The following is a 13,508-nucleotide window of genomic DNA, read 5'->3' on the forward strand; positions in this document are numbered from 1 at the left end:
TTGGTTAATAAACACCATGAAGTTACAACTTTTAAGCTCCTTGATGGAAGGAGAGTTATGGAAATCTTCATCTAAAAGGGTCCCTAGTCTAGCCTATATATATATATAGCCTGTGTTTCCATCAAAAGAATATGTGTGAGGAAAAGGCCATAGACTAGAAGACTCCTTTTATATACACTATCATCTATAGTGAATCTTCTTTTCTTCAAAGACTTAAACAACTATGGCTGGAGGTATGTGTATTTTATTCCGCAACTCTAAATTTATCTTACAGATACATGCTCCACTGGGTCCAATTGAAGCTAAAGCAAAGGCTTTTGAAGCCAGGATAATCTTTGCAAGAGAGGTGGGTACTAGAGACTTTATGTTGGTAGGAGATTCTACCGCTATTTTTCAAGCTCTAAACGGATATTTCCATGCTCCTTCCGTGGCGCCACTAATTTATGGGATCTTAGTTGAATGTCATAACTTCGGACAGTTGCTTTCTCTTATGTCTGTCGGCAAGGGTAATAAGTCTGCTCATTTGTTAGTAAAACATGCTTTAGATATTGTTGATTTTTCTGCTGATTAAAAAGTTTCCTTATTTCTTAGAACAAGTTATAATCCATGATGCTACTATATCTTTAATTTCATGAATAAAGTTTTAGAGGGTGTTTGGTACGTATATTTGAAAAAATGTGTTTTGTTGTTTGAAAATATGTGTGGAAATAATGTGGGTGAAAAAATGTATAGAAATATGTGTAATGTCGTTTAAAACTGAAAATATGTGTTTAAACAAATCTACCAAACAGGCCCTTAGTCTTTTTATCAACCCAAAAAAAAACAGTGTTCTTCTCCTCAGCCCACGCCTCTCTCTCTCATCTCCTCCTCCTTTGTGATCTCAACAAACTCAAACCGGCAAGAGCTTGGGAGGCAGAATCGACGGCGGCCAAAGCTTAACATTAACAGCGTCTCTCTCATCTAAACTGGACAGCCCCTCTCTCTCTCCTCAAACTCTTCAAACCCGCGTCTCAACCTTCTCACCTCTGTCTTGGGAGGCAGAATTGACGGCGGCCACATGCAGCAGCCGCCGATCTCACCGGACCATATCTCCATTCATCCTCTTCACCCGCTTCCCCCTTCGCTGATTCCACCCCATTCACTTTCTCACTCAACCGGTGCCGCTCCCATAAATTCACCGCCAAGGACCACCGCTCCTATCACTCCATCGTTTCTCGGCATTCTCCCTGACAGTGACAAATGCAATGGTTCTCAATTTGTTCAGGTCTGATTTTCTTTAAAAAAAAATTGTAATCAAAATAAACATTGTTTTTTTAAAGATAATTATTTCCTCAAATTGGTTTCTAAAATTGCATTATATTTGAAGTTTGAATATTTGTCCTTATGATCATTACCATTGCTGAGTTCTCCTTTCAGATCTTAACAATAGATTATCAATATATAAATATATACTCAGACTGTTAAAAAAAAAAAAACTAGAGCAAAAAACATATATTAGAATCATTGTCAACAAAAAACATTACTAGAAGCATAACTGAGAGACGCTTTTCATCCACCTTTTCTAGGACTCCAATCAAACCAAGGTACCCAATCACATTGCCTTTATAAGGGCAACCAAGTTGATAACTTTCTTAAAGAGCACTACAAATAATATTATCGGTATATAGTATATACCATGACAAAGTTGTATAGTGTAGAGTAGAGCTGTAGAGTCTAGCTTTGCTTAGAGGAAGGGGTTTTCTTTGGCTTCTGTGGCTAGGTACGAAAAGTTTGGAAAAGCATAAAAAAGCAAAAGGGTGGGTCTGAATTGGGTAGTCACAGAGGTTGAATCTTTGTTGGGGAAATTGTGAATTCTCTCACGTGTGTTTCACCAGTACTCCAGAGTTTAGACCCTCTTCACCGTAGCTGAGTTCTATAGCTTAAGAGCTTATGGTTTTATTGGTTTTGAATGGGTATTTATTGTTGGTGGCAAGGATTTATATACTACTTATTTTTTGGGAGTTTTTGAGTATAATTTCTGTTGAATAGGATGTTTAGGTATTTTGAGTTCTGATCATTGTTGTTGTTGTTGTTTATTGTGACTATTTGTAAGACTATAAGCAACTACGGTTTTTTTTGCTGCATTTATTAAAAAAATTGAATATTATTTTTTATATTGAATATTCATGGTGACTATTGCTTTTTATTGGTTTTTGGACTTAGGAAGAAGCTCAAGTCAAACCTATTGATGGCGGTCTAAACACCCTAAAGAAACTCAATAAAAAGATTAAAACACCAATAATTAGAATGAAATTTAATTGTGATAATAGTGCATATGAGTTTTACAAACAATAGGGTGCCTTAAAATTGTCTCAATTCGAAACTATTTTTACCTTTATTTTTATTTTCATAATAATAATTACATCATTCAAAAATTGACCTTTCCCACCGTCCCGCTCTCTTCTCATCTCCATGGAATCGGAGGCTCCTTCTTCTTTGCCTCAACAATCCTCCATTCCCACCGTCGATTCCATTGGCAATCCGATGGTCCAAGATCCTCCTCCTCTTATAGCCACGACCACGGGTCCCACCGACAACGGTGAAAAGAACGAGAATACGAAAAAGAAGATGAAGAAGAAGAAGAAAAAGATTATGTTGATCACGAAGAACAACAATAACAAGAAAAGGGTATCAAAAGATCATGATAACCATTCCTCGCCTTCATGTTCATCCTCATCATCTTCGAGCACGCGCGTGGTTCTCAGACGCCGAAACCCTAGGCCTCTGTTTGGTGCGGCGCCGCCTCGTAATGTCGGCAATGTGGACGCCATCGCTCTCCCTCTCGGGATGTCGGTTGCAGCTGTTGTTGCTCTGGTTCGAAATTTTGACCCCCTTTTTGTGTGTGATTTATTTCATTGATTCAAGTTTGGAAATTTTGGGTTTTTTTGTTATTTTGATTATTGGGTTTGTTATTTTTTGGTGATTTACTTGGTGGTTTATTGTGAAAGTTTCGATTTTGATGTTGTGTTCGATTGTAAAGTCTCGTTCTTTATTCTTGTGTCAGATATGCTTTTGAATTTTGATTGAATGGGAAGTTCCGAAATTTGGAATTGGGTTTAAAGGATTTTGCTTTTTTGGGGTTTTGATATCTATGAATGTTTAAATGCTTTGAAAGTTTATGCTCATTGAGATTGAGTTAACAATTCAGTTATAGGTTATGTTTTGAAACAAGGCATTCGTTGCATAGAGATTTTTTTTTTTTTTTTTTGGTGATTTGTTTGGATGGTCATTGGTGGGAAAGTTTTTATTTTGATGCTGGGTTTGTCTGCAATTCTTGTTCTTTATTCTTATTTTTATTATATGATGTTGGGTTTTGTGAATGATTGAATTTAGTTGAAGGTCAAAGAAAGTCGTTACATGATAGTACTGTGTGAAAAATTAAGGTTTGAGGGACTTTATCTGCCTTTAATATTTTTAATTTCATATTTCCAATGTCATGCTCTCACTTACAAGGAAAAAGGGGAAAAAAACCAAAGAGAGCATCTTTTGCATGTCTTGATGTGTGTGTGGAGTGACCTATGGGCATCTTCAAAATTATTGGTCTGAACTTAAGTTCCAAACATGAAGGCTTTTTTAAAAAAAAGAAAAAAGAAAATTATGTGATGGTTTAAGTTTTCAATTTACTTCTATGTGCTCTGTGTCAATTCTCTCATTTTTATTAGCTTTAATTTTTATGGGGTAAGCACTGCATGGGGTCGTATAAAATCAGTGCTGAGGCTTGGTGTCTTGTGTCATGTATGGTCCTTATTGAATAAAAGTCTTTGAGCACTTTAAAAGCCAGTAGCCGTGGCTCAAGATATTTGTATTTAGCATTTGCTCTAGTGATTCCCACACACTAACCTATACTATTCCATACTATCAAACTTTTTATGTGAGGTCCCATAAGAAAAAATAGTGCATTAACAAATGAATGTTGTACTTGTTGATCTTAGGTTCTGGAAAAGAAAGACACAGCAGGTGGAAGGATGTCTATCGATCATCTTTCAACGGTACTTATAGCCCTCTTATCAGATATTGTTATTATTAAACTTTGCCTTCCACCAAAGGATATGTGCATTCATGGGTCCTTCCCATGTACCATTCTTGGCATGCCCCAAAAGCTTTAATTTGATCACTGAATATTTCAGTGGGGCTCTTAATTATTGCTTATCAAGGCATCATTGATCCTTGGCATCAGTGATTCACATATCAAATGTCTACAGTTGGTAACTTTTCATTACTGTGGGGGTTGCAACCTTCTAGACATGTCTTCTAAATTGCATTGAAGTTTGAATTGTAGATCATCCACTAATATTGATTTATTCTTGCTTGCAGATCTTCACTTCGGCTGTCAGAGAATCTTTAGTCAATGTAAGCCAGACCTTAAACTGCTGACTCATCCATGACTCTGGTTTTTCAAGCTAAGTTTCCCCTTGAAGTTCATATCAACATCACCCATATACAAGCTGCTAAAGTGGTATCTTTTTGCCTCTTCTCTTGATTGCCTATTTGGCTGCAGGTCTTTGGTATAAATTTTGATTGTTTTATGAGGAACTTTGAGAAGTCATTTGGGAGCACCTTGAGGACCCTTAGATTGATCAATGAATCACATGTAAAAAGTGGGGGACATCATTTCAACAACCTTAATGAAGAAGGCCCTACTGTGACTCTTGATAAGGGAAGATGTACAAACAACTCCAGCGTAGAAGATTTTCAGTCAGACACAGCCTTACAAAATTTTGCAACTCAGGATCTATTAAATACCGTTGAAGAGGTGAGAGAAAATATGCTAACTGGTTCCATTACTCAGGAACTTGCCCTTCATGGGCAAACAAATCAAGTGGCTTGTGTCTTTCCGCGCATATCTGATTCTGCAATCGAGCAGTCCATGCATGGCAGTATTCAGAAATCTCTCATAGAGCAAGTTCGTTCTAATGACCTTAAAGCTTTGGAGCTTGGTCTTACTATGAAAAGATTGAAGTTGAAAGAGACACAGCTGGCTCTTAACTATGATTCGAATCATTTAGAGAGGTCAAAACTAGCCATGGGAATATCAAAGGCATCTTTTAAAGCTGAAAAACTCAAGAGTCAGTTAGAAGAGACGAGACATTCTGAGCTGCTTAGAAAGTGCATAGACTGTCTTGTTGCTGGTTTGCTTATCATGTCAGCTTCCCTGTTATATGGCACTTATGTGTTTTCATACAAAAGGATTATTGAAGCTACTGAATCTTGTACACCTTCACCCAAGGCAAGTACAATTTATTTCTGCTTTCAACTTCTTTAATTTCTGCTAACATAACATCATAGATGTGCTTCTAGGTTCAATATGGAAACAATAAGAAATAGGTGTATTTGCCAAAATACGTGGTTTATCAATGAAATTGGTATCCCAAAAATACATTCATCCAAAATAGAATGATACATGCAAAACAGTGTGAGTTCTCCAAAATTAGTTTAGGACTTGTTTTGTCTGAGGTCTTATATTAATGGCTCACAATTTTTTTTTCTGCTGCTGTTGTTTTGAAAAAAAAAAATCCAAATCTTCAAATATATTCTTGAGATTAGTAGCACTTGCTTGCTTATAAAATAAAAAGAAAAAATAAGTAGCAGTTGCTTCAGCCAGAGGACACTCCACTTATGACAATTTATTTTGGCTGTATTTTCTTCCCAGTGCTATTTTACTTGTCTAGGAAATGTTTGTTGATGCCTTTCCTGTTTCAGGAGTCCAAGTCTTGGTGGATCCCAAGCCCAATGGCATCTTTCAATTCAGGGCTGCATGTCCTTCGGTGTCAGGTCCAAGTTGTGAGTCGAATGCTGTTTGGTGTCTTCATGATTATCGCAATTGCTTGTTTGTTTCTCCAGCGTTCATCAACTACAAAACAGATAATGCCTGTTACTGTCATGCTCTTGCTGTTAGGAATTGCCTGTGGTTTTGCAGGCAAGCTTTGTGTAGATACTCTGGGAGGGAGTGGATATCATTGGCTCATATATTGGGAGATTCTCTGTGTGCTGCACTTCTTCTCTAATGTCTGTACATCAACTTTGTTCCGTTTCCTTCATGGTTCTGTAAATTTATCTCAAGGGACAAAAGGCAATGCAATATTTCCCTACTGGATCCGCCAATCTCTGTTCTATGCCATCTTGCTCTTGTTTCTACCACTATTCTGTGGTCTTGTGCCTTTTGCAAGTCTTGGTGAGTGGAAAGATCACTTTTTGCTGCTGGTGACAGATTATCTAATTACTGGTAATGAACTATAGTTTGGAGCAGCAAGAAGAGCTTTTACACATTCTGTATCAATGTTACTTTTTGATCTTTGAGCTGCATAACTTATTAGTCTCTACTCCCTACGATGTCAAAAGCAATCGACAATTGCTGTATTTTGGGTGAAAACTCTGCTGGAATAGCTGGGTCATTTATTAGTGTGTCAGTTATAACAATATCCTTGTTTATTTATTCATCTGCTGGAACAGATGTGCATTGTAACATCAAGCTGTTGTATTTTAGTTTTAGTCTGGCACAGTGACATAGCTTGGTCTTCATAAGGAGAACCAAAGTTTGAATCCAACCCCCCCCCCCCCCCCCTCTCCCCCACTTTTGTTGTAAGTTGTAAGTTGTAACAATTGAATTATCAAAAAAGAAAAAAGGAAGAGAGAGAGAGAACTATGACCATAAATATTTTCCTCCTTGTCTGATTTCTGTTGAAATGATAAGCCTGTGTTTTAGAGTGCCAAACTACACGTTTTGAGACCAAAGAAATCCTTTTAAAGGTGATTAGAGCAAAAATAAACATTTGATATCAGTTATTCTTTTGACATGAGAACGAAACATGATCTATTATCATGCACTTTCGTCCCAACAAATCATGTTTTTTTTGTGTTTTGTTTGGTGGAGGCATTACAAGCCATTTATTTGATTGATGTGAGAATGGGAAGAAAAAGAGAACTTAGAGTTTTAACTCAAAACTAATTTGTTGTAAAAAAATATATATGAAATCTTCATCAACTGTCTTTGTATGAAACAATCTAGATGTGTTCCAATTTCCAAATTGAGTTTTGAGAAACCACAATAACATACAAATTTTGGTGCTCATTTGGCATGGAGAAAAAAGAGATACTGAACAAAACATTGATTTCTTTATTCTTTCTGCAGTTTAAGTTTGCAAAATACTGGAAACTGTGTCAGATATAAAATTAAGTTACTGTTTAAAGTTAGTATTTTCAAGCCAAGAGGTTATCCTATGTTGAGCTAATAGTTGACGATACGTCATATGCAGGGCATTGTATTTGGGTTTTGTCATGGCAAAATCTTGCAAAATCATATGAAGTGCTCATCAAATTAATACCAACTTTATTTCGATCTTTTGAATTTTTTTTCTTGCCGCTTCTAAATTGAGTTGCTATTAAATGTCTGATCCTAATCTTAAAGCTTTGGATCCATTCTCATGAAATATGAAATTGTCTTGAATGACAGTTGCCTTAACCCTTCCTTGTAGTTTCTGGATTAACTTGTTTGTTCAATATATTCCTGTCTAGGATTCTTTTCTATGTTTCATAAATTAATTTAACATATTCTTTTTATTGTTTGAGGCACAATCAAACTTGGATAATAAAAAGGCAACTAGTGAGCTTGGGCTATATCCTTATTTGGTTGCTATATTGTCATTTGGAAATTCTTTTGCTAGAATTTCGGACTTAGTTAAGACCATACCACTAGAGCTGAAAAAAGAAAAAGTAAAGCCAGAAAACACATATGTATGTTGAGAGTGGGATTTGAACCCACGCCCTTTCGGACCAGAACCTTAATCTGGCGCCTTAGACCAACTCGGCCATCTCAACTTTGGTGTTGATGGTTAGCTGAATTTATTATTTGACTGTATAATAGAACATATATTTTATTTCGCTTGATTAAATTATACTTTTTTTTACTCTTAAATTTTTGGCAGTTTTCATTTTAATCCACTTAGATTCCATTTTCAAAATAGTCATTTCATTCATGTTGATGGCCAATTTAATTGTTGAGAGAAAAAAATTAAACCAAAAGAAACAACATCGTTTTATTGGTATTTAATGGCTAGATTAGTAGCCAAAATAGATTGAATGAACATTTTGAAATTGGAATTAAAATTGGTGAACCAAAATTAAAATAACTACAAACCTTAAGGACCAAATTGTAGGGCCAGCTCAACAACTTTGGGGGCCTTAGGCGAAAATTTTAAGTGGGACATTTTTTATATTTAAATATTAATCAAATAATATATATTGAATTTAACTATCAAAACACAATTTATATAAAAATGATAATTTAACTAAAAATAAAATTTAAAGCTTAAAATAATAGAACCTGGTTATTGCAATTTTTCTAAACTCACGACCACTTTAAAGTCTAAACCTACACAAATAAAAATTAATTTATTACATGGTTCAATAAATTAATGTCATTATAATACAAATGAGTTGATATGATACAAATGACTTGCGTCCAAGCATATAAGTCAGCAAGTGGGGGGGGGGGGAAACAGGCGATGTGGGACTCAAGGCAAGTCACTCCAAAATCGGGGTTCAACAAGGTCCGCCCTTGGCTCCTGAGGATGATCCTGAGCTCCCACAATTCTGTTTTAGCATCTTCCCGTTTATGTCATGCAGATAGATTTATCATTTATGGTTGAATTGAAACATTTTGGAAAATATATGGCTTCTAAAGCGTTAAGGTTTACCTATGAATTATGGGTGATGATGCAAAAATTAGTACGTTGGATGCTTCGGACTTCAAAGGACTACTGGTTCTCTCTGCGGCCTGAAAAAAGAAAAACGAATCAAAGGCGACCGGGGCTGCCGGCCAAAAACCCTCCGATGGCAAAGTTAGTTTTTCTCTCTATGCTATCTGAGTTCCAACTTCTTTGGAGTAAGAATCACATACCTTTGCCTTGTCTGAATCAGGCTTTATATAGGGCCTTCATGAGCGGTTATTGAAATTGGGACCTCTCCTGGATTCAAGGAGGATTAAACGTAACTGCCGTAACCGTTTAGGAGTTACACTTCTACTTCACAACGGATACCTGACGGTTATGCGTGGGATAAGGGATTGTCACATTATATTCAGAGATTCTTCTAAGTATAATCTCCTCGTCCTGTAACTCCTTCGTCGAGTGTGCCTGATAATTCCAAGTGTAGCATACTCGTCCACGAAGCTTTATGTGGACGAGTCCTCTCGGGGCAGGCCGCGCTCATCCCCCGGACGAAGGATGTAGCTTCGCTATCATCCTCTGGACGGCCTTGTCAGTTACCCTCGTCCTGAGGATAACTCCTGGACGGCTGCCGAGGTGATGACCGTCCAGGGACGGTTTGAGCCTTTTCATCCCACAGCGTTTTCATCCCACATCAGTTGCCCCTCGTCCAGGAGTTATGCAACGCATCGACAGATTTCAAAATGCGCTACGTGTCACACATCCAAAGGGGGTTAGTCAACTAGTTTACTTCTTCAAGGCATGCGCCACATGTCGCCTTCTAATTGGTTCCGTCGTTGTGGTTATCGAGACTTTTCTGCCTATAAATAGTGGTTTCCCTCCCATGCCCCTTTCACTTTTTCAAATTTTCTGCTTTGACACTCTCGTCCGTCGCTTCGTCTAAGAACATCCTCAGCGTCCTTAGTGTCTCTCGTCTAGAGCCAGGTAATCTCTCTACGCTTATTCTAGCTTTCCGTTTTAAGTGTTAGGACGTTGTCAATGGCCTCCTGCTCGTCTAGTGACAGTGTGGTCAAGGCCATAGACGAGTATCACGACGACTCTAGTTGTGATACTTCCAGTGCAGTAGTAGTAGTAGTGGTCACACAGGCGAGGAATACACATCGGTGTTCCTAGGATTCTGCGGAAACCTTTCGGGGAGTGTATTAGGACGAGGACAGGCCTACGGGGCGACACCTCGACGAGCTCCCCGCCGTCCTCCCCTTTGGACGAACGGGAAACCGTATATAGTTGTGCTCTAGAGGTTCCTTCTAGGACGGACGAGAGAAGGTTAGATTCCCTTAGGAGTTGGTTTCAAATCCCTGATGACTTAAACCCTAGGTTAGCTGTCCGAGGTGAATGGTGTTGCCAGCCTTGTTTTGGGATAGGTGTCTTGCCAAGTCGTCGGGGGAAGAAAGCTAAGTCTGGGTCGTCCAGGCCTGAAACTGCTAGGCCTGAACTTCCTTCCCAGCCACCCGTCCTGGTCGTTGATGTTGACTCGTCCACGCCCCTAAGTGCCACTCCGTCCAAGTCTCCTGCCCCTGACTGGTCCCAGCCTCCTCAAGGGATTTCTACTAACTTATTGGAGAACGAGGATCTGGCTTGGGAGCAATTCCAAGAAGCTGTGAAAGGCGAGGACGTAGCTGCGTGCTACAACATGTCCTTGAAAGAGTTCGAGCACTCTGGCGTCCACGATCTCTTCAAGGTGACCATCCTTGCCTCGTCTTGATTTGTCCATGTTTGCCCAATATTATTTCTATCATCTGAACTTCCTATTCTTCTATGTAGGCAATGTCCAAGTTCATAGGCGTCCGGGCAGGGCCACGATTTGGACGGGACGAGGATCCTTCTAGAGAAAGAATAGAAGAGATCAAACACGACTGTAGGACGTGGGCAGAGGTGGTGAACAAGGCCAGGGACGAGGCTGAGGAGTTCAAGGCTTTGGTGGGGGAGCCGAAGTCGACACTTTGCCAAGAAGGACGAGCGTCTTGAACTTCTTCAAAAGGAGAACGACGAGTTGAGCCTACTTCTGAAGAAAGCTAAAGACGAGGCGGTGGAGGAATTCAAGGTGTCCAAGGAGTTTACTGACCTGATGGACACAAACTATGCAGCAGGGTTTGAGGACTTTAGGATGGACGCTATGGACAGCTTTCCTGAAGTTGACTTTAGCGTCATCAAACTCAACCTTGCTGCTGCTACAAGTTCTCTCGTCCAAACAGGTTCAGACGATGTCAACATTGAGGACGACGCTTCCACCAGACCAGCCCAGGACGACCCCAACGCTGATGCCCCTTCCTCTTGAAGAAGATGTTTATGTTTCCAACCAATCATCATTGTCACTTAGCTTTCTTTTCTTTCCTCTTTTTTTTATTTAAAATGTATTTAAGAATTTGAAATGTTATTCAAGTACAATTTCCTCGTCTAGAGTGTTCTAGACGAGCTTATGAACAATGTCTTTTACTGTTTATTTTATAAGGGTTTTTGGACGGTGGCCGTCTACCCTTTTCAAGTTAAAGACTATCTTCTTTGTTTGTTATCATTTATGTCATTGTCCTTTAAACAATGCTCTAAGTGTTGAATAACCGTCTACAATCTTTTTATGGACGACCCACTTAGGACTAATGATGACTGCATTACTTTGGCCTGTCCTTTAGGCAATTATTATTCGCCTTCTCGAGAGCAGTTTATAATGTTCATGTTTTCTCATCTTGACAATTGCTCGTCTCTGGAACGTTATACCTTAAGGCTTACTTTTCTTTCTTAGACGAGTGGGCCTTGGCCTTTTTCCTTTTGCTTTATCCTTTTTTTTTTTTTAAGGAAAGCTTTGGACGAGCAGTCCTTAGCTTCTTTCTCTTGCCTTATCCTTTTTAGAGGAGAGCTTTGGACGAGCAGTCCTTGGCTTCTTTCTCTTGCTTTATCCTTTTTAAAGGAAAGCTTTGGACGAGAAGGCCTTAGCATTTTTTCTTTGCTTTATCCTCATTTAAAGGAAAACTTAGACGAGTTTGCCTTCGTCCCGAGATTTTACTTGTCTAAGGCTTTTGCCTCGTCCGTGGATATTATCAGGGAAACTGGAATTCAAATACATAAGAAATCCAAACCATATTATTACATGAACATTGTTCACAAACTTGGCGCATGCTTATAAGCTAGTGCCTTATTAAGATATCAAGTACATAGCATCGTCTTTCATAAGCTAGTCTGTAAGTAGTGCACAAGTTTAAGAACTAGTGCACTTTTATTCATAACACACCATAATAGTAGTAAAAACACAGCAGTAAATATAAGCAAACACACAAATCATAGCTGTAACTTTGCAACTGACTTCCCTCATCCTTGCTTATCACTGATAGTACCTCCTCAGGTGTTCCACGTTCCAGGGATGCTCCAACTTCCGCCCGTCCAGGACTTCCAGGTAGTAAGACCCTTGCCTCTTGCAATTGATTACCCTGTAGGGTCCTTCCCAATTGGGTCCCAGTTTTCCATGAGCTGGATTCCTAGTCGCCAGGGAGACCCTTTTGAGAACAAGGTCCCCCACCCCAAACCATCTGGGTTTTACCATGGCATCGTGCTGTCTGGCCATAAGATTTTTGTACCTTGCCGTTCTTTGCTCCGCATTCATTCTTACCTCGTCAACAAGATCGAGGTCAAGGCGAAGTTGTTCCCCATTGTCTTTCTCCCGGTACTCCATCACTCGATGACTTGCCATATGAACCTCCGCTGGTATGACAGCTTCACTTCCATAGGCTAGTTTAAAAGGGGTCTCTCTTGTTGGAGTTCGTGCAGTCGTCCTATAGGCCCAAAGAACACACAGTAGCTGCAGGCCATATCCCTTTTGCCCCCGCGAGCCGGAGTCTTGATGATTTTCAGCGAGGATCGGTTTGCTACTTCCGCTGTCCATTTGCCTGTGGATGGGAGGGTGAGGAATAGTGATTCTTGATCCCGAAATGATTGCAAAAATCCCTGAAGGATGCGTTGTCAAATTGGCGTCCGTTGTCGGATACTAACACCCTGGGTACCCCGAACCTGCATAGAATATTCTTCCACACAAAATTTTTCACATTCTGCTGAGTGATTGCTGCAAGAGGCTCGGCTTCTACCCACTTGGTAAAGTAATCGATTCCCACCACCAAAAACTTCATTTGTCGGATTCCCACGGGAAAAGGACCCAGGATATCCAGTCCCCACTGTGCGAAGGGCCATGGGGCTGTCATTGGGGTCTGATATTCTGACGGCTGTCTAGGCACATTGCTATAACGCTGACATTGGTCACATACCTTTACATAGGCTTTAGCATCTGCCTGTATTGTTGGCCAATAGTAGCCGGCACGGACGATCTTATGGACAAGGGACCTTGCCCCTGAATGATTTCCACACGATCCTTTATGAACTTCCCTCAGAACATAGTTTGACTCGTCAGGAGCCAGGCATCTTAAGTAGGGTTAGGAAAAGCCTCGCTTGTACAACACCTCATTTATGAGGACATACTTGGCCGACCTGACCCTTAACTTTCTCGCCTCATCCTTGTCCTCTGGAAGCCTCCCATCCTTGAGGTAAATTATTATCGGACTCATCCAATTCTCTCCTCCTCCTATCTGCTGTATGTCTGTGATGTCTATGCTCGGCATGTATTGGATGTCGCCGATCTCGTCTATGACCCCTGCTGAGGCGGCTTTCGCCAAGGCGTCTGCTTCCGCATTCTCTTCCCTGGGAAGTTGAATAAAACTTATGGCTGAAAATTTTCGAGCAAGGCGTTTCACTTTGTTAAGGTAC

General features: G+C 39.7%; 1 protein-coding gene and 1 non-coding gene across 2 annotated transcripts; one reads left to right on the plus strand and one right to left on the minus strand.

The window, feature by feature from the left end:
- The first annotated feature begins 2,331 nt into the window (after positions 1-2,331).
- On the plus strand, positions 2,332-6,561 carry LOC142626348 (protein CPR-5). Its single transcript, XM_075800170.1, has 5 exons — positions 2,332-2,853; positions 3,972-4,028; positions 4,354-4,389; positions 4,538-5,266; positions 5,740-6,561. Exons 1-5 carry the CDS (start codon positions 2,452-2,454, stop codon positions 6,274-6,276), a joined length of 1,761 nt encoding a protein of 586 aa, XP_075656285.1. The 5' UTR covers positions 2,332-2,451; the 3' UTR covers positions 6,277-6,561.
- A 1,212-nt stretch (positions 6,562-7,773) lies between these two features.
- Positions 7,774-7,854, minus strand: TRNAL-AAG (transfer RNA leucine (anticodon AAG)). Its single transcript has one exon. It is a non-coding gene; the product is annotated as a tRNA-Leu (tRNA).
- Between the last annotated feature and the right edge of the window lie 5,654 nt (positions 7,855-13,508).

This window comes from Castanea sativa, chromosome 2, assembly GCF_040712315.1.
Source record: "Castanea sativa cultivar Marrone di Chiusa Pesio chromosome 2, ASM4071231v1".
Classification (NCBI taxonomy): Eukaryota; Viridiplantae; Streptophyta; class Magnoliopsida; order Fagales; family Fagaceae; genus Castanea; species Castanea sativa.